The sequence below is a fragment of the Rhodnius prolixus genome, unplaced genomic scaffold, assembly GCF_049639745.1.
Source record: "Rhodnius prolixus isolate KJV_2025 unplaced genomic scaffold, Rpr scaffold_8, whole genome shotgun sequence".
Taxonomy (NCBI): domain Eukaryota; kingdom Metazoa; phylum Arthropoda; class Insecta; order Hemiptera; family Reduviidae; genus Rhodnius; species Rhodnius prolixus.
Window position 1 is genome coordinate 40047424 of NW_027411593.1, and position 22542 is coordinate 40069965.

At 33.6% G+C, this 22542-nt stretch overlaps 2 protein-coding genes across 3 annotated transcripts in view; both read left to right on the forward strand.

The window, feature by feature from the left end:
• LOC141451503 (neuropeptide CCHamide-1 receptor-like) overlaps nucleotides 1–22542 on the forward strand; it is a 202730-nt gene that overhangs the window by 140421 nt on the left and 39767 nt on the right. The window lies entirely within an intron of this gene.
• LOC141450625 (uncharacterized) lies at nucleotides 3678–5634 on the forward strand. Its single transcript, XM_074121212.1, has one exon. The coding sequence runs from the start codon at nucleotides 4236–4238 to the stop codon at nucleotides 5514–5516; it is 1281 nt and encodes a 426-aa protein (XP_073977313.1). The 5' UTR covers nucleotides 3678–4235; the 3' UTR covers nucleotides 5517–5634.

Genomic DNA, 22542 nt, shown 5'->3' on the forward strand with positions numbered 1-22542 from the left:
AAAAGTTGTATTTGTAAATGTTTTAGTGATTTGCAAGAAAATAAATGAGCATTTTTCAACTCCTGCAATTTTTTTGAAACAATGGAAAAATTATTTTCACTTGTTTTAATGGTTTTTGTTTTTATAGACAAATCTTTTAAAGTAATAATTGTTTATTTGAGACACGATTTGTTTTGAAGTAGTGAGTTCATAGTTACACGACGTATTGTAATCGTCCAGATTTTAAAATTTACAAATTTTACCAGATATTTCCGTCATTTAAGTCCGAAAAAGTAATTTTTACTAATAGGTCTTTGTGTTTGTGCCATAACTTTTATTATTGAGAATTTACTGAAAACAATTCTAAGACATTCAACGAATTCATGTCTAAAATATTTGTAAAAGTGTGTAAAATCGTATCAGAGAAATATCGCTTTCAATTAATCGCCTATAATGTGAAAGAAACGGCCGATTTTACAAAAAAAGTTTTTTTAGGAACATCGGCTCGCTTCTAAACGTGTCACCTGGAGGATAAAACCCATTTATTTTGAATACGGGCGCTACGATAGCCGAGCGGTTAAGAGGTGAGACCTGCAAAGCTGATATGTATTGTGGTACTGGGTTCGATTCCCCGGTCTACAGGCCTTGGATTTTTATTTAATGGTTAATAAAAGAAATTTAATAGTAAAGTATGTTTACTAGTCGCCTCCGTCCACGACACCTAATTGGTAGTTGGACGTTAAGCCCCGCCTGAAAAAAATAGGCGATTACTTTTTACTTTTTTTTTTTATTTCGAATACTTTTTATCACGAAGCTAATTTTAGCGGGGGTTTACTAGGAGAGAGTGACGTAGGTTTTGTAATAGTGAAGCTTTCAGGCGCTTAAAGCAGCTAGCATTTAGTAAAAGCAAGTTTTTAATTAAGAAGTAGTTGTAATTATAGCTAGAGAAACTAGTACGAGAATTCCATAATATTTCTGGAAGAATGAATTTCTACGGAGGCAAATGAAACCTTTCACTAAAACAAGTCGTTGGTTGGCTAATTCCAAGTTGGAAGGAAGTAAACAATGGATTAAGGCGGAAGATGTGAAACTTTACTAAGCTACAGGGGAGCTTGTTACTTTGGACTGTCCTTTGTCTGGACAGGCTTCCCTCTACTGTTGTAGCTACAACAAATCTATGTAAGTTACTAACCTATCTCACAAGAACTTTCACAAGGTGGACAGATTTTAAAGTACAACAAGCTCATCCAAACTTGCTAAAGTAGTAACATGGTGGGCTATAATTTAACGCCATGGATATTACTTATTCATTGCACAAGCCCCGTATAAACAGTTGATGTACTGTAATTCAGAATTTGTCAAAGTTTTTCCCAAGTTTGTAGTTATTTAGGCTTAACGACAGAAGAGATTCTAAGAAATGGGTTGATTACCATTCTGGAGTTTATTCAAGAGAGAATATGTGTATGTATTTTTGTAGCCACTAGTGCGTAAAATAGGAGTTTTTTGCGGATTGGCTGAACCCAACTTAACCCAGTTTTAACCCTGCTATGTTCAGCTAAATCCAGTTAAAGCATTTTTTATTTTATTTTTTTCCTACTAATAAGCTAGAGGTCCAAATTATTCTCACACCTTGATTTCCTACAGGTATCTTTAATGTTGTATACTATTAAGGATTCAAATTAGCTAGGAATCGGTCCAAAAATAAAAACAACTCGTCTTTTTTGCTAACGTTTCAACAAGTATATTGCCTTCTTCAGGGCGTGGCTATGCGGGTTGGTTGAGTTACAGAAAACTAGTTTTCTATTTACTATTTTATTTTTCATAGCCAAGCCCTGAAGAAGGCAATATATTTGTCGAAACGTTGGCAAAAAAGACGCGTTGTTTTTATTTTTGGACCGATTCCTCACCAATTTGAATCCTTGTTATAATATTTTTACTGTCACTAAAACCAATATAAATTCATAGTTGTATACTATTTAAACAAGTAGCTTGTTATTTTAAACGAAACAGTTCATAATTTTTAACTCTCTTTATTTAATTTACAACTGCCTATTGGCAACAAGTAAATCGGATAACAATACATAAATAAAAATGGCTGGAAAGATTTAAATGAGGGCCATCCAACGATAACCATCATGAGTCGACCAACACAGGATGCCGTTGAAGTGAATTCGAAGGATGCCCTTTTTTATCTTGCGATCAGGTGATCGCGAGGCCATCGACGCTTCAGTCTTCGGGCGAGGATTCGAGGGAAGAGTAGTTTGGGATAGATTGTTTATGAGCGGGTTGAAGTGTTGGGAAAGTTTGGAATGAAATTTGGTTCGAACAGGATTTGGCTAGATCCCGGACAAATGGGATTTTAAGGTCAGTGTATATAGTGTGATTGCTTACGTAGAAAGGAGCGTTAAGGATTGTGCGTAGAATTTTCGATTGAAGGGATTAGATGCGATTGAGATTGCAACGCTTTGCAGTACCGTACAGTTCAAGCCCTAATGTCCAGATTGGGGCTAGTAGAGCTGTGTAGATTTTCTTTTTGTTGGTAATAAGAAAATTTGGAGCGATTATCGAGGAGTCTTTTGGTCATTTGGTAACGTTAGTAAAGTTCCTGTCGCTTGAGTCGAGTATGGGGGTTCCAAGTAAGGCGCTTGTCGAGTAAAAGTCCAAGGTAACGCACCTTATCTGCCGGAGAAATAGGAATATGGTTCAGATAGATTGGTGGGATTACCTTGTGATTGAGAGTAAAGGTTATGCGCATGTGTGGAAAGAAAAAAACCACTTCCGACACGAAGCGATCTTAATACGAATACATTTCCGTTGAGAATTTAACACGAACGCAATACCCAATTAGAGAAAATTAAAACTATAATTCTAATTACTGTGAAATTCAATAAATAATCTATTTTCTCCATAAATTACAAACAATAAATTGGTTAACGTTTGAGTTAATTGAATTTTATTGACAAGATAATTGATTGTCAGAAAAAAAAAAAAACAATTATAAAATCAAATTGCATTTTAAATTAATAGGTATGTGTGCATGAGTCATGTTTTAGCGAATAGTCATCCAAACATTCTGAATACCAAAAAATGAAGAAATTAATTAAAATCATTTATAATTATTTAAATAATTTATCATTTATTTATTTAATTAATTAATTTTAAATGAAAATAAAGTTGTTTTTTTAAATTTATTTTGTTATTTACAATCTGTATACAGTATACAGTAAGTAAATATGAAGACTGAATATGGTGAACTGGTGCGGGAGGAGAGAGGAGAATGTGAGGAGGAGAATACGAGGAGGAGAGAGGAGAGTAATAATTTAGGTCTTCAGCCTACAAGGAAGTCGCGGGGCCACTGGCGATTCAGTCGGCGAGGAGTATTAAGGATGTCAGAAGAAGTGAGAGACAGTACAAGAGGATTAGAGCTGGTCGAGAGAGTAGTGTGGAATTTTTGGTATTTAGTCTTGGCGAGTTGGTCTATAAAGGGAATGTTGAGGTCGTAGTGAAGAGTGAGGTTAGTCACCGTAGAAAGGAGCGTCAACTATCTGTCGGCAGTAGTTTTGACTGAAATGTCTTGTACAGTCCGTATGTCTGTAGGTTTGGCTGAACCCCACAGCTCTAGTCCTGTAAGTCCACATAGGTTTGAGGATAGTGTTGTATATTAAGCGTTTGAGTTCAATGGTCAATTTGGAGCTTCGTCCAAGAAGTCTGTAAAGAAGTTTAACACGTTTTGTTATTGCTTGTCTTTTAAGTCTAGTGTGTGGGTAACCCATACACTAAAATAAAGTTAGCTAATAAATTATTGTGTAACATTTCATATTTCACACACTAATCTCTACCCCCATCAAAATAGTGGCAATATTGAAATGAAAATTGTGGGAAATTAAAGACAATTTTTTTATCTGTTACACAATTAGTGGAAAACTATCTGGTTCGCGTTTCCTTGACAGGAGTTCTTCCAATTTCTACAGATTTTTCTTTACGTTGCCAATGTCTACACTTAAGACTCACGATAGTAATTCTAGTTTGTACATTACCATGAAATATTTAGTTAAGGTAGTAATCATTTTTAGCTAATGAATTAGTAAATTAGTTTGGATCATTTTTAGCTTCATATTTCATTTCTTTATCATTTTGTGATTATATTTATGACATAAAAGGCCAGCCAGAGTATCCATAACTTTATATTACGTCTATCTTAACCATTACAAACTAAACTCTGCCTAAAAGTGAGTTACAAGACACTGAGCGAACTCATGGCTAAAATAAGTGAAGAAGTGTGTAAAATCGTGACAGAGAAATATTTACAAAGTGATAGTTTTCAATTAATCGCTTATAACGTGAAAGAAACGGCCGATTCTACGAAAGGATTGTTAGGAGCATCATCCAAACTATGGTGTAAACTACTGCTGGACAATGGAGAAACTATACAGGTGTCATTTTTTCTAAAATCTTTACCAATCAATGAATTCCACCGAGAGCTGGCCGTAAATACAGGTGCATTTTTAAAGGAGACATTTTTCTATAAAACGCTATATGGTAATCTAAAAAATTACTTTTTAAAAAATAGAAGAGTAACTCCGAATTGTTATTTTGTAGATGAACAGAAAATAATTCTAGAAAATTTAGAAAAATATGGCTATAGAACCACAAATCTTATTGAGAGATTTGATTTAGAACATTGTAAATGTGCTTTAAAATCATTGGCTGAATTTCATGCTAGTTCTTTTCTATTTGAGAACGCTAAACTGAGAAAAACACTATACGAAGAATTTGATGAACTGAAATTTAACTGCTGGTTCTGTGATCTAGATGGACATCCGGGACATAAACACATGATAACTACAATAAAAGCTACCAAAGCAATACTAGATAAACATTTCAGTCATTTATCGTTGAAGATGCGCAAAAAGATCACAAAAATAATGCATAAAATGCCGGAACATTTAAAACCATCAAAATTTCATCGTAATTGTTTAAGTCATCTAGATTTATGGTGTAACAATATTATGTTTAAATATAACGGAAATGATCAAGTAGAAGATGCTGTTTTAGTTGATTTCCAGATTATAGCCTACAATCCGCCGGCTTTAGATCTCATGATGTTACTATTTTTAAATAGTGGAACAAAATTTGGAAAATTGAATTTAAAATTTTTATTAAAACATTATTACAGTAGTTTCACTAATGTAATGAGAAAATTCAATGAAAATCCTGAGAAATTTTTAAAATTTAATGAATTAATTGAATCGATTTATGACTCACTAGAACCGGCTTTATGTCAAACGATTGCAATTTTACATTTTATCCAACTACCAGTAGATGTTTTATCACAAATAATTGCTAATGATGATCGATTTAAATCTTGTTTATTCAACGATAGGAATGATATTGTGTTAAAGGTTATCGATACAAATGAATATTATAAAAATCGTTTGTTTGAAATTATCAGTGAATTAATTGACTTTGTAAGTAAATTCGATTGTAATAGTAAATTGGCTTTAGAAGAATTATGCCTGTTTCAAATAGAGGAATAGTGATCGATGTACTGGTTGTAAGTTTAGTATTTATCTATTATAAAATAAATTTTTGCGTTAATTTTATGAAAATTCATTTTTTACGGATTGTGGCTTTGGATATAATTAAATTTTTAATCGAACGATTTGTTTAGTTATTTCTTTTAATCGAAAACCCTATTACTTATATTTATTTATTTTTTTAACGGGATATAGTGATGCACCGAGACCTTCAAGATTATAGGGCTCCGCTTACTGGAGCTAGAAGAAAGGCTAGACTTTTACAAAACTCCTTTCAGTCCAAAATATTTGGAAATCTCTTGGATTTGAGAGGGAGCTAAGGTGAGTATATCCCACTACAGCACCTAATAACTTCGCAAAATGTCTAAATCTACAGGAGGCGTATGGAGTTTTCACTATGTCCACAAAGGATCTACTGGTGCCTTCCCAGATCAAGTTTCTTCAGGTGCCCGTGAAGGAACCCACAGGAATTCCTGGGACTACCTAGGCCTATTAATTTTATTTGGGAATACAAAAAGTAATTTAAAAACGGTTCTAGTAATTGCTACGCAATACTTAAAAGTGTACTAATTGGTAGTTGGACGTACAGCCAGCCTGAAAAAAAATAATAGGCAATTACATTACTCAAAAGTGAAGGCAACTAACGTTCATTAAACGGAAATTTGTCAGTTAGAAGTTTTTAGAATTAGAGCTAGTGTGAGTATCAAATTAGATTTGTCAATTAGTCCACGTGCAGCCTGTTGATTTTGGACAGCAAAAATTGGGAAGACTTAGTTATAAAGTGCAGCTTAACCAGAATGATCTTGAGTTTGAATATTATTAAAGAGGATAAAATGAGTTGCTCAAATTCTGAGTTCGCAAAAAATCGCTATACCGGAAATAATAGGTTACTAATTTTTAAAAAAAAAAAATTGATGATTTTAGAAAGAAGTTTAGACGATTTTTGTTTCCGAACTCCCAAATTACATTTCATTTACGCAGAACTACAACTTTCATTCAAATAATTTGTCTTCTAGGAGAACTAGTTTTGGGACTAGTTCTAGAAGTATAGACTCCCCTCTAATCTTACAATATTGTAATCCATGGATTCACGAACTATATATTACAAGAAAAAGATCAAATATATATTTTGAAATTTATAATTTGAGGAAAAATGTGTAGACCGGAACTTTGGTAAATTTTAGTGAGAAAAGATTTGTGAGTTCACTTGAGTTCAAATTTTTTCGAATTGTCGAATATTGTTGCATTAAATTAATCAAATCAACTGTTGTAAATAAAATTTAAAAAAAACTGCAGGGGGCGTGGCGATTTATTTTGAATAAGATGAAAGGGCACCCATTCAGAAAGTTTAGAAACAACTATCAAGGCACCGATTTACGTATTTATTTACGTCCAATGAATTTCCAGCTCTCTGAAACACCTGGGTACAGCCAATCAAAACTTGTCATAGAACTTTTACAAAATTCTCGTTTCTTTTTATCCTTTCTCTTTCGTAAATGGAAACTTTAACAATCAGGTCCACGTGTCTCTCCACCGAAACTCAAAATAGAAGAAGAAGAAGAAGAAGAAAAATAAATAAATAAATACAAAACGGAGAAATATTCATATTTCGTCGCCATTTCGTACGAGTTGCGAGAATAAGGTGTCTGTCTAAATTTTCCAATCAGAAATACCACTTTACTGATTTTATTTTCAGTTTTTCAAGATTTCCGGTTAATGAAAATCTATCTATAACTTATGTTTGAAACAATTTTCCAGCAATGGCACTTCTGGAAATGTGAGGTGGTTAGATTTTACTCTAAAGTGCCATTTCCAGTGTACGTGGCGCTGCCTTGACACTTACAATTTTTATTTAGTGATTTAATTACATCACTTTTGGGACCCACATATTTAGCGAAAATCAACAGAGAGCTGGATTGGGATACCCTCACAATGATGAAAGGTCGTACAAGCTACATAATTATAGAGTATTGTTCATCTTTTTTTGATGATTGATTCATTAATCATTAAAGGGTATGAAAGATTATTGGCTATGACAATAATAGATATATATATATTTTTTTTTATTGCCAAGCTTTCGTCCAGAGTTTTGAAATGTTGGTATGTATGCTGCCCTTTGCATAAACTGTCAGAACAGAAGACGTACCAATCTTTAAGGTTAACACCCATAATGTAAAACATTCTTAATAAGCACAAGCCCTGAAGATGATCTAGTTTCTAAGTCGAAAGCTTGGCAATAAAATGAATTAGAGATTATCACTAAAACTGGCAATATCTTTCTTTTTCTTGAACTTGAAGAATGAAATTAAGCATCAAAATTAAGTTGGTAAGAATTAATTTGATTCAATAGTTAGAAGTTTCAAAGAAAACTTTGTGGGTTAGAACCTTGGGATTTGTAGTAACTAAAAGTCGTGTGAGTGGTCACTGCAAATGTTTATTAAATTTTCCTCTAAAATAGAAAAACTTTTCCTGTAATCTTCTTTCCCATTAACTAGCCAACTATTACTACCTCTCGAAACTTACATTGGCCAACTAAATACAGTTTAATGCGAGCACCCACATTAAAGATTCAAGTATATCAAGGTAACTTATCCAGCAGAGATGCAGCAAAAGGAAATTGATGATACAACTTGGAAAAAGGTGGAAACTACTATTACTTTTTTCCCCCTCCTATTTTCTTTTTACTAAAGGAAAGCGAAGTTTTTGCAGAAAGAAAGACGTATAATTTTCTCGATAAAGGAAAAAAAGAGATAGAGAAATTTTAAATGCAACTTGGGAAATCAAATTTGCATTACTCGGTCGGAGAGAAGGAGGAGGAGGATATATATAAACACGATTCTCTATGGAAATATGAAAAATATATCAAATGTAAGTAGGGTTTTTATGGATAACTTGTTGAAGGCTTATATTTCAAACACGACAAACATTGTAGAAAAAGGGGTATATCCGGTTTACCTGTTGTTTGTTTAACTTCATTGTTTCAGGGTGCTGTTGTTATTTTATTGGATATAGGATAAAAAAAATAAGAAGCTGTATTGATAGCAGTTCCAAAAAAATATCAGCGATCGAAGCGAATCAAATTTTTTTGGAAAACCTCAGAAACTTATTTTGAAATTTCCAATTTTTTTTCCTTAACAAACTAATGTGAATTGATAGACCTAAAACGAGTTCGCCAGATAAGAATACAAATCTTGGGAGAAAATGTATTCAGGGTGTTCATTTTAAGACGGCTCAAATGCATTTCATGCTTAAACGGTTGATCTGAGCAAAAAATGGTAGAGGAAAAATTTGTTGCCCGTCACTTCTAGTTTCAGAATATGTGACTTGATTTTGTGATTCCTACCCGCATACGCGGCTGATGCGCGACCAAAAGTGAGGGTTTGCAGTTGACCCCTATTTTCTTATACAAGGTTTTAAAGAGTATAAAAAGTTATGAAAGAAACCGGAAAACGCAATTCGATATCTTCAAAATTAAAGGTGCTAGGCCATTTCAAAATCTGGTATTTATTAATCATATTTCAATTTTTTAACTTATTATCAAAGAGAAACAAGAGCACGCGATAGGCCATTTTTATGTATTTTTTCATCCCATTTCTACTAAAAATATTGCCAAGGCAGTAAAGCTAGTATTTTTCTTAATATCGTGGTAATAAGTCGTTTTCCGAGTGATTTTTCTAAGAAAAATCAAATGTTAAGAGCTTTAGTTGTTCTCAAGCATACACAAAATGGCTAAAAATTAATTTTACATCTGTTACAAACAAGAAGGTTTAATAATTACTTGGTAATTTTGGGAGAGTTGCGTTTAATTACCAAACAAATTGGAAACCACCACCTTTAATTTTAAAGATATCGAATTGCGGTTTCCGGTTTCTTTCATAACTTTTTATACTCTTTAAAACTGTGTATATGAAAATAGGGGTCAACTGCGACCCTCACTTTTGGTCGCGCGTCAGCCGCGTATGCGGGTAGGACTCACAAAATCAAGTTACATATTCTGAAACTAGAAGTGACTGGCAACAAATTTTTCCTCTACCATTTTTTTGCTCAGATCACAACCGTTTAAGCATGAAATGCATTTGAGCCGTCTTAAAATGAACAGCCTGTATATTTTAAATAGTTTTGAAGAAGCCTAACAAAACTATAGTAATTTACAAAAGTTATGAAGAAGCCTATCAAAACTATAATTAAGAAATAATTAAACTCACTACAAATAGTAAAAAAACAATAATTAATTTGTTTTTCTGGATGTTTGTGGGTAGTAGACTAAAATAACTAATGGTGACGTAATCAGTAACTTTTGCAGATTAGAGTTGCCGGTCCTAAGCTCAAATCAGAACTATTTACGTCATTTGATTGGTCGATATGGATGTTTGTTTTTTGTCTTTCTCTTACTACTATTCTGACATTGCACAGTGTTGGTAGGAATCGAATTGTTTTTTTTAAAGTTAGCAGTTTTGCGGATACCCACAATTTTGTAAGTTAGAACCTCAAAAATAGTGTGGGGTTCATACCAGATTTTTAGTTTGTGGATACCTCAATTTCCGATTAAGAGTTGATTTTATTTTATGATTTATGAAGGAGTTTCCACGATAGACGAAGCTTTTCCTGTGGTGTCCTTCTATTTGCTACTAAACTAATTGAAGTCATCAAATAAATCTTGAAAGTTCGATGTAACTTTGAGAGAGAGAGAGAGAGAATGACGTCTAAATGTGAGATCTTGCTGGATACGATGGGATAAATTGTATTCAGCAATGGTTTCTATATGGGTACACGAATTTTTTTCATGTATTGTGGGTATTTATACACTTCAGTGACAAAAGAACTCCACTTGGGCATAATCAAGTTACAAGGAATGTAAAGGATAATGTGATAATTTAATTATCAATTCAATTATCAATTGTATTCGTTACTGTTCTCACCACAGATTTGATTCCACCCACACTAATGAATAAATTAGAATTAATTGAATTGTGATGGATTTGTGATGGATTATATTTATATTTGGAAATTTTCAATTAATATTAAGTGATTATAAGTGATTATTAATTTGTTGCCATGCTCTCTTACTCTAAAAGTGAGAAAGAAATATTGTAATCGTATAGATTTTAGATTCGGTCTACCGGAAGTACCATTTTACGGAATCATGTTTTCAGTTTTCTAAAAAATGGCTCCCACAATTTCCATAAAATTTGGTACCCAAATTGAATATATGCGTAGGTCAATAAGTTCTGTTCGTAAATTGTTCTTTGTCAGGGGAAATGATGTTTACTTGGGAAAATGGAACTTTAGGTATCTCTTTAAGGTTGCACGATAATACCATTGACAGGTCGATCTTTGTCTACATGACATTAAGGTATAAGCTAATATACCTAAAACCCTTTAAGAATGGAATGGTTGTTCCTACACTCTATCTACATAACATTACGGTATAAGCTAATATACCTAAAACCCCTTACGAATGGAATGGTTGTTCCTAAACTCTTGTCTATCTACATAACATTAAGGTATAAGCTAATATACCTAAAACCCCTTAAGAATGGAATGGTTGTTCCTACACTCTATCTACATAACATTACGGTATAAGCTAATATACCTAAAACCCCTTGAGAATGGAATGGTTCCTAAATTCTAGTCTATCTACATATCATTAAGTTAGAAGTTAATATACCTAAAACCCATTAAGAATAGAGAAAATCGCTTGTTCCTAAACTCTATCTACATAACATTAAGGTATAATAGGCTAATATACCTAAAACCCCTTACGAATGGAATGGTAGTTCCTAAACTCTTGTCTATCTACATAACATTAAGGTATAAGCTAATATACCTAAAACCCCTTAAGAATGGAATGGTTGTTCCTGAACTCTATCTTCATAACATTAAGGTAGAAGTTAATATACGTAAAACCCTTTAAGAATGGAGAAAGTCGGTTGTTCCTAACCTCTATCAACATAACATTAAGGTATAATAGGCTAATATACCTAAAACCCCTTAAGAATGGAATGGTTGTTCCTAAACTCTTGTCTATCTAAATAACATTAAGGTATAAGCTAATATAGCTAAAACCCCTTAAGAATGAAGTTTTTGCTGGTAATGGATTTCTACCGTTTTCATTTCACCTTAGATTTGATTATATTCCTCGGCCTTAGGGTATCTACTACTTAGGGCACACCTTCCATGCCATGATATTCATTTTTGTGGACAGTTAATTTTATTTTATATTGAGAAAAAAAATTATTTTCGAAGACGCCAGGGATTTCAATTCTGTGAGCACCAAATGAAATGAAGAATTCAAGATGCTCTGGAAGATAACGCCAAAAAAGAGGAAGATTATTTGCTTTCAAATTAGAACTCAAAATGGCCATTCAAACGATGGCGAGAAAGAAGAACTTTAACATAAGTTTTCGAATTCAATTCATAAGTTACTAAGAAAAAGGAAACAGTTCGATATGGGCTACATAAATGTTGGTTGTATCCAAGATAAGATTAGGTATATACACCATATATGCTCCATATACAATATATTAGCATAGAAATTTTAGAGTCAATGGCTCAAGCCTGGGTTTCACGTTAATTAAAGGCAACATCTTATAGTTGGAAAATTAGTGGTGGCTGCAAAGATACGTCACACGTCAAGAAGGGATATGTAAAGAGATGAGTGAATGTGCAGGATGAAAATTATATTAATAAGTTGGTTTGAGTTTAACCCCAGGAATATCAAGAACTAGGGCAAAACCATCATTTAGTTAGGGCTGAAGAAATAATACGACTAGAATGAAAGCAATTTCTTGTCATAATGGGCAATAACTGAAGTTTAGACTATAATTCGCAAGTGTTTCAGTTTAGTTAGTAATGAAGCTGCTTCAAAGGGGAAGGAAGGAAATAAGCTGGAATTGGGATGGACGTCCGTGGATAGAAGATTAGTTTCAAGGTCTTCCTGGACCTTTAAAGTACACTAAATATAAAGTACAGCCCTTTAATAGAGAGCCCTGAACTAGTCGGTTTTTATTAATTAAGCCAATCCGTTAAGCACAGTTAAGATAGTGAGCTCAGAAAACGAGAGAGAAAAAGAGTTTCTCTTAAAATTGTCGAGTTGTTGATCTATAGGAAAATTTTAACACTTTCTAAAATAAAAAAAAGAATGTAGCAGAAAAAAATCCTTAAAAATTTCGATAAAAATACCAAGTTTATAAAAAACGTTTTGGTGGAGAAAATAATTTCGAATGAATATCAGTATCTGAATGTCACTTCTTCCGGTAGTTTTGGAGATTTCTACAAAAAAACTCGGAGAATTTAATGAAGACAATTAAATACACCTTGTATTATACATAGAACACGCAGCTGAATCGTACATTATAATGAAATGATACTTTGGGCCGAAGAAACATACTTTGGGTTGAAGCTTTTTTTTTTAAGGAAATCTCAAAAAAATGCGAGTAACATTCAGTAAAATGATACTTCCGGCAGAGTAATTTTCATTTAATGCAGGATTTTAGTAACAAGTTTAGACCTCCTTTATAGTATGTAGGGGTAGAACCCAAAAGGAAAGCATACTCTCGCCCAGAAGGGCTTGCAATCGAATTTTCCAAGGGAAATGTTAGGATAAAAGTTGTAGATCCCCCCTAAAAGTACAAAGTTTAAAAAAAAAAAATTTGGAGCCAAGTTCGAGACGTCATCAATCTCGAAAAAGTGAAATATGGTAATTTCCGGTTGACTGATTATTGTTCACATTTGATCAGTTTGTCTGTCGTATCCGGTAGATCTAACAGCTGGGCATCAAAATTAAACTTTCTGCAGATTTTATTAATTTATTGAGTTCTGCAGGTTACACACAGAAAAACACGCGCACACTCAATTTGGTGAAAATTCGTTATGGAAAATTTCTCACGATTGCAAAACTAAAAAAAAAGAAGAAAAAAAGAAAGAAAATGCATTTTTCGAGTTTCAGCGAATGAAATTACTTGTAAAAGTTCATTAGCTGCTCAATTCATGTGAATTATTACGCTTATAGTCTGTAAATTTTCCGAGTTACTTTATTTAATATCAGACACTTCTTTTTCACACTACATTTACCTAATGGTACGCTTTGATTGGCTGATAACAAAATTTAATTTGGCCCGCCAGTTTTTCCAGTCTCTTTTTTTCTATTTTATTTTATGAAGGGTTTATTCAATTTCCGATGATAAAATTGTTTCCTTCTAAATTAACTGAATTTCCCACGACAGGTTTAGGGAGAGGAACCAAGTCCTCTTCATGGTATAAAGTAATTTTATTAAAAACGGTTGAAAATTTTAGTTAATTTTCTTTTTCTTTTAATTGAGATTTGTTTTATGCAAATTAAATATGTGAGCTGTATACTTGTGTATGTATGTGTGTACTTTGAGAATGTTTGGAGAATCCCTATACTAAACTTAAAATTTAAGACCCTAGTCTAACTTAGTTCCAAGTCATAGTTTTAGGATAGATGGAAGGCTGGGAAGACAAAGAGGATTATAGAGAGTGTGGTGGATAGGTCCCGCACTAGTGGATATAATCTTCAATTTTACCAGGCCTATTTATTGTATCTCTGACCGTTATCGAACTTTCAGCCATCACCAGACCTTCCCCATATAAAATATAACTCAAACTTTACAGTTCTATTTTGGATAACACACGTACACTTCTTGTGTACCACCCTCTTTTAGTTAGGAAAAGTAATGTGTGACAGAAAACATAAGTGAAGTCAAAAACACTAAACCACAATTTGATTAATCTAATCACTGATGATGCAAGGATGTCCAAAACCGGACAGGAATACAATAAACATGCCCAGACTATGACGGATGCAATCCAGCACTGCCAACCTAAACCACATTTTAAACAGAAATTCTGATACAGAAATAATGATAACTAAAAACGATCTCTAATCGAAAATAATATCTAATGTCAAGTTATGATTTTAGGATAGGTGGAAGGCTGCTCTGGGAAGGCAAGGAGAATGTGTTTAGGTTGGCAGTGCTGTATGGCATCCGTCGTAGCAAGAAGTCTATTGTATCCCTGACCAGTTTCGAACTTGCCCTGCTTCCTTACTAGTACTTATCCCATGACTGCAAACTTCCGTTTTAAAACTGTCCGGTAGGACAGTTGTATAAGGGTTGATCGTCAAAAAGTGCACGAAAAAGCGTAACGTTGAAAAACACCCAACTTTGATAATTTTTTTTCTCTTTTTCTATATAAGATAAAATTCCCAAATTTTCTTTAAAATATAGGGGAAATCCTCCTTTATAACTGTATTTTTTTTACAACAACACAGAACTAATAGATTTCGAGAAAAAAGTTGCCGAAAATGAGCAAAAACGGCATTTTCAGAAATTGTTGTTATTGTTGTTACCTTTTTTGTAAACTGCGTAGCGCCTAAACGCGTGAACCGATTTTCATGAATGAGTTGTCATTCCGATTCGAAATTTTATGTAGATTTGCCTTTTGGGGGTCTCAACGCTGTATATCAAATGGGGGAGGAGTTAGCTCCATGTATATAAGGCCCCCCCTTCAAAATTATTATTACTATAATTACTCTGTAAATCTAGGCCCGATTTTGATAAAAATTGGTAGGATGAAAGGGTTAGGATTCCTCTACGCAACATTAAAACGACGATCTGCTCTTACACCTGTTAAGGGGAAGTACAGCAATCGTTTCAAATTATCGACGCGTGAACCGATTTTCATGAATCGAAATTTTGTACAGATTTGCACTTTAAAAGTCTCGACGCTGTGCCACTTAAGAAGTGGAGTTTGCCCCACGTACTATCTAGGACATATTAGAAAATTTATAGTTTCATCAACAGGGCTAATTGTGGCTTCATTTAGTACCATTGTTCAGTGGGGCCCAATAAACAAAGAATATTCCCTGGAAGTAACCAAAAAAAAACTGTTTGCGAGTTTTTTGGGAGCGGGTTTTGAGTTGCAGTCGACCAATAAAAATACCCACGCAAAGATCAAGTTACAAGAACTATCTATCACTATTACAATACACTCTTCGAAAAAAGCTGACTAACCAATAAAATCGCTTTTATCTTTACTAACGAAACAGGTATCAATAAATAGAAAGCACTCTAAACCAAAAGTTAGAGCAAAGGTACCATTTAGTTACGAGTAAAATTCAAATAAAGCTACCATTTTTAGAATCTCTTAAATAAAATAAAAAGTGACCAGTTGAGTTTCAGTTTTTCATCCCCTTAGGGTAAAAGAAAGTAAATATTTGACGTCTGGTATATAAGCTTAAAAATCAGATTGAAGTGAATGTTTATTTTTCCAGCTTTCTTTAATTTTATCCCAGAATTTTCTGTTTTTAAATTAGAATTCAGCTGTAATTGTGAAGGTTTTACTGAAATCGTGTTTAATTTAAGGGGTGCTGCTAGTTTAATACCATGAAAGTAGAACTGATATTTTACATGCTTCTTAATGAGACCCGCAACGCTGAGATGTATTGCGGTACTAGGCTACTATATTCCCAGTCTAGGCGGTGGATTTTATTTAATGGATTTAATATAAGAAATTTATTGTAAAGTATGTTTGTTTAGTCGCCTCCATCCAAGGCACCTAATTTGGTCGTAAAGTCTGGCTGAACAAATAGAGGACTTAATTTACTTTTTACTTAGCAAGAAAAATAGATTTCCTCTAATGTGCCATTATTGTGTAATGTACGGTTCTATTTCTTGTAAAATATTAAATCGGGTTAAATGTACCTACTATAAATACTGAGTTGGAATGAAATTCCTCAAACCGGAAACACTCTTTACTCAATGGGTTACCCGCATGTTTTTTTGTGATTTTATCGGAAATAGCTCCAAAGATTTGTCTGCGATTCACTGCTTCCGTTCAAGATACCTAATTCAGTAGTTGAGGCCGAAGGAGCTAGTAGCGCAAAAAGAACTAGTAGGGAAAGTCCTCAACCTCTTTAGGAGGGGAGGTTTCCGTCTACTAGATCCAAAGGGGAAGGCACAATAAGTCTTTTGTGGCTGCGGTGCCGTGGGGCGTAGTTCCCGTCCCATTTTTATCTAATCTAATCTAGTAGTTAGACCTAAAGCCCGTCTGAAAATAATAGGCATTAAAAAAATGTGGGAACGAGACGTTCTTGTATTATTGTCTTCGTATATTATATTCATCACATTATAGCAAATTACTAATTATTACGATGTACCATGTTTGTAATATATGGTACATGTTTGTAATAAATAATAAAACATATATGTGCTTAAGTCTATAGCAGAGCTAGCAATGAAATATGAATGTATTTAAAAGTTATAGAATGAATGGAAGAAAATGATTAGAGAAGGATTACGGTGATTTTAATTTCGGTTAAGCTATAAGGATGGCTGGAATATAGAGTACTGATCCATCCATTAGTCTAAGTTTGTATGTAAATAGTTGTATATAGTAGAGGGATGAATGTGTGAAGCGAATGTATTTATAAGGTAAGAATGGAGAGTGAGTGATATTCTAGTGATAAGCACCTAGACGATGCTGGCAGTATGGCGGAAGCCAATGCCAAAAAAAAAAAAAACAGAACAAAAAATTATAATAATATAAAGGTTATTTCGTGTATCATGTATTTCCACAAATCATGTATTTCCACAAATCATGCATTTCCCCAAATCATGCATTTCCTGTAAAAACTGAACATTTAAAAGGTCTAAACCATTTTAATTCTGGTAGTGGTAACAAATTAAAAACAAATTCTATTAATGAAACCAACATGGTATAGTCAAAAGTTAGCCTTGTAAAATTGTATTTTCACAAATAATGAGTATTTTCCCAGCAACAACTCTTTGTCGCGGAACAAGCTAAGTGGAAAGTTCAGTAATGTTGGGCTTACCGCCTCCACAGTAATGTTCGTGCTATTGCTCCAATAACCACACTCGCCCAGCTGTTTAAACCTAATTGTGTTACTATTGTGGAAAATGGTACATTTTAACATTATCTATTTTCACACTACGGTTTTCTCGCAGTCTGATTTAAAGTATTTAATTTTGATTACACTATTTAGCCGTGTAAATATTTTCTATCAGTTATTAAGGTTTAAGGCTGTTAAGTATTCTACTTATCCCTATAAACCCCACTTGATTAAGCACTGCAACCAAAGTGGCTTATTGTGTCCGACTCATGAAAGGTATACTAGTTTAAGGACTGCAGTCAAAGACGCTTACTGTGCCAAAAACTATTGAAAGGTATAGCTTTAGGAGTGCAACCAAGAAGCCTTATTGTGCCAGACTCTTGAAAAGTATAGTAGATTAAGAACTGCAGCCAAAGATGCTTACTGTGCCAAAGTGGCAATCTCTTAAAAGGTCTTGCAGATCAAACTTCTTTTATTCAATGTTAGTCACACCTTTCCAGATTATCAGACTGTCAGTGGCACTTGTCAATTTATTTTCTTTGACGGACTGTACCCCTTGTTAGAAGTAGAAGGCTCCGTGAGCTGCAGCCACCAACATCGTTGCAGAAAATTAGAAGGGAAAGTGCCCTAAGTTTGAAACATGACAGACTACCCAATGAAGATTGATGAAAGAAATCCAACTGCTCACCGTCGATGCCGTAATCAAGGGGGGGGCTTATCAATCTATTATGTGAGACCTTATCAAAGTTCTGGTTTAAAAGCTTAATTTACAGGAAATTTTAATCAAAAAAACTTCGAGTAATAACTTCATTACTAAGTATTAGGAACAAAAAAAACTTCATCTGAAGTTTTCATGTTTCATAACAGAGAACCCCTATCCCTAATTGGACGGTATTGAAGCATTTTTAAATGAATATTAAGATTTGATGCTGTAACTGTTGCCCCCTCACTCACCCTCTGGCGAATTTAATTTAAACCTTCAGGCTCCCATAATGAAACTTTATTCGACACTCCTCCCTTTATAGAAATCTACAATAAATTTTGTTATAAACTGTATCTTACTGTTAAGGATCCCTAGTAAACCCACTAAATCGATCTTTGCTGGAAAAATAATCGAAAAAAAGTGATAGACCTTCATATATTTTGTAAATATTCAATAAAAATGTTCGAGACCTGCAAAGCTAATATGCATTGTGGTACTGGGTTCGATTCCCGGTCTTAGGCCTTGGCATTTATTTAATGGTTAAATGAGAAATAGTAAAGTACGTTTGCTAGTCGCCTCCGTGCACGTCACCTAGTAAATGGTAGTTGGACGTTAAGCCCCGCCTGAAAAAATAGGCGATTACTATTCAATAAAAATGTAAACGAACCTTTTTCGAAAAACAAAATTAAAAGATCTGCTCAGTTAAGTACCACTTCCGGTAAATCGAACTACTTTTTTTTTCTGAAAGTAGCTTTCAATTCCCCCCCTCCCACTAGTTATTCATAACAATATGAATACTAATTCAGAATCAAAATAGAAATAATGACGTAGATATTTTCCACAGAATATAACCATACATATCTGTTATGTAGATTTAAGAAATAATGTACGCTTCTAAAAATTGGTTGAAACGTGTCACAGAATATCAAATAGCTTTCGAAAGGCTTCAGCTATTTTTTTTTATTCAAGCCTTTGAAAGAAAAAAAGATATCTGAATCATGAATGGCTGTATGTATACAATGGCTTTTCTTTTCATTTTCCACTGATATTTTTTTCTAACTACAGATGGGAAAGTATTGGGATCGTGTCAAACATTTGAAATTGAGTTTTCCCCCCTAGGAAAAACAATTGATCTGTTTTGTGTTTGTGTAGAGTAAATGGATCGTCAGCATAAGAAGCCTTATTGTACCAGACTCTTTAAAAGTATAGTAGATTAAGCACTGCATAAAGATGCTTACTGTGCCAAAGTGACAATCTCTTAAAAGGTCTTGCAGATCAAACTCCTTTTATTCAATGTTAGTCACACCTTTCCAGATTATCAGACTGTCAGTGGCACTTGTCAATTTATTTTCTTAGATGAACTGTACCCCTTGATAGAAGTAGAAGGCTCCGTGAGCTGCAGCCACCAACATCGTTGCAGAAAATTAGAAGGAAAAGTGCCCTAAGTTTGAAACATGACAGACTACCCAATAAAGATTGCTGAAAGAAATCCAACTGCTCACCGTCGATCAAAAACGGAAATTGCAGAAAGTACAGTTTCGATATTTAGTTTAGGTTGAAAATCTCAACAACAAAAAATACCCTCTTTGAGGTAGTACTTCCGTTTGAGAGATATTGACCACCAAGTTACGGAAGGGTACGCTGAGGGTAGCTGTAAGTGGCTGAGATCTATTTTAACTGCAACTAAAGTGAGCGGACTACTGCACGACTCTAGTTTTTTTGCCTTAATGCAAAGTTGCCCTGTTACGCCGTTAGAGAGCAGTGCAATTAGCGGATGTTACAACTTTTTATTATTACTTACTTTCCACAAAATCATCAACGCGGAGTAATTCTCTACCAAATTCATTAATTATTTAGGTTTTTTCCCCATTCTGTTACAGCCCTTAACTCTAGAGATCTCAACTTCACCAACTAACTTTAAACTTCAATTCAACAAGTCCAAAAATTAAAAAAAGGAAGTTCCTGCTATATCGCTAGAAATTTCTGCCCTCCAATAGCAGAGCCACCGATACATACTTCAGTTGCTTCCTCTTTGCGCCCAAGGGAACCCACTAGTCTCCATATTTAGACATATGAAACGTAAAAACCATTTTTGTAAAAAAATAATGGAATAAAAATTAATGAAACCTAGTACTCGTTTAAGGGTTCCTGTTTAATGCATGCGCAATATGGCTTATCTGTGAAAGGCTTTGCGCAAAGGGATCAGCTGACTACCGGCTACCCTCTCTCTCTAAAACTTGACTCTCTTTTTGTTCTTTGGAAGCCATACTTAGAACTTCTTCGTCCGGAGTTGGAGTCGTCTCGCTTTGTTTGATAATTCTTTTTTTTTTTTTTTAAAAAAAATTAATTTAAAAATTCCTACTTTTTTAAAAATTGAAATGAATAAAAGGGAATAGAGGAAACGTCCAATTTTCTGTTTATTACTTCTCGATGTTTTTATGGACCATTTTGGGTGCCATTGTTCCCTGACATTTATTTTTATTTTTTCTGGCTCAAAGGTTAAAATAAATAACCTCCAGCGAGGTTTTAATTAACTGTTTGTCAGGAGTTTCTGCCAGCTGTAAGTAAATAATGGAGGGGGTCAAATTTTATGTTGAATCATTTTTATTACTCGTTTTTTTTTGGGGGGGGGGGAGTTTTTTTGATCTCACCCAGAACATTTTTGACGTTAAAGGTACAATATTATAACTAGAGACGCCAAATTAAGAAGGCCCTTAACCTACAGAGCTTCTTATCCCCACTCTAAACTAAAAAAAAAGTCCCTTCAAAGTTCTTCCAAAGATCAGCCTGCATTGTCTCAATGCAATACTATAAAAAATATCACTGACCTTTAACTGACCTAGATTCTCCTTTAGTACTTGGCCAGTGCCAAATATCCTATGCCTAGTCTGTGATCTGACGAACTCTCACAAGCCCCTACATCGTGTTAGTTAGACTCCATTCCGTTAGTATAACAAAATTGACCAGCCTCAGAACCATGCCCAATCATATTAATGGGTATCATACCCAGATCCAACAAGTACCTTGTATTGTCCGAATTAATCCCCTGTATAAATCTCCTAGCATGTCGACAGTGTCTTTGACAAGAACTTTATGTATTGAACATCTAATTTTTTTAAAGTTAATCTATTCATAGTCTTGCTCAAAAGCATCCAATCAAAACCCAGGAAAATATCAGATTGTTTTTTCTTTTTCGGAGATTGTTATGAAAATCACTAATTTCTCACTTATGACCTTATAAATTAAGGAAACATTTACTGTTCTCTCAAAAACCACTAGTTTAAAAAAAAGAAAAGTTCAGCATCATATAGAATATCAACCCGTTTTGAGGTTTATTAAAAAGAATCAAAATTCCCACTTTGAGAAAGCCGAGTTACAAGAAATTAGGTACACGCTGGATTATAATGAAGAAAAAAAAAAACGCGATGGAAATAGTTTCGAATAATTGTACTGAAATGAAAAACTCAAGGTAGGAAAATAGAGACGATAAACTCAAGGTAGTAAAATGGAGACGAAAAGCTCAAGGTGTGAAAATGGAGACGAAAAACGTATAAAGCTAAATATATGTATAGTTTGGTGTCTGTGTACATCCGCTAGATATTACTTTTCAAGTACTTTTCATGAAAGGGTTTCCCATTTCAGTCCTTAGTGAATTTAATCATATATAGTATTTCTATTTTAAGCCAACAGAAAACTTACGTGGAATATATATTTTTAGATAAATATATTTCCATAAATTTGGTATGACTGCATGTTTTGGATGTTAATTTCAATGTTAAGACGTAATTCTAAAGTTAAAAACCACTAGTGGTACCAATTTTACCCTGAAGAAGGCAATAAAGTTGCCGAAGCGTCGGTAAAAAATAGTTTTTCTTTAGATTTAAGAACCGCTCTACAATATTCATAAAAATAATTCAAGTTGGTTTTATGTACATATATTTTGTTAAGATAATTCTAAAACTAATTATAATCAAGTAAAACTAATTATAATCTAAGTTGCAATAGTTTCATGTCAACTTCTGCCCTAAATTTCTACCCTTTTCCATTGAAGTCATCTTTCGCAAAGGGGAGAGCGATGCTAGTATATAAAGTTTGATAGAATTTTAAAGTTACTTAAAATTTTAAATTAAAAGTAAAAAACTTCAAAAAAAAAAAGAAAAAACCAGCTAAGATAAAAAGAAGGTGACCCAGCTTAGTTAATAAATTAGTCGCTTCCGGTAATAAATTGGTCGATGGGTCTACGTATTCTCCTTTACTCAAAAAAAAAACAACAGAAAGATAAAATGTGATAATTCTCTTAGATACCAATAGAGGATGCCACAATAAAGTTTTGGTCAAAATGAGCCAATTATAAAGATAATTATTAAATTCATTTATTTACTTTTTTTTTCAGTATTTTGATATTTTCTCATAAACAACTTGTAAAATTTTAATGAAAAATCGTATAGTGA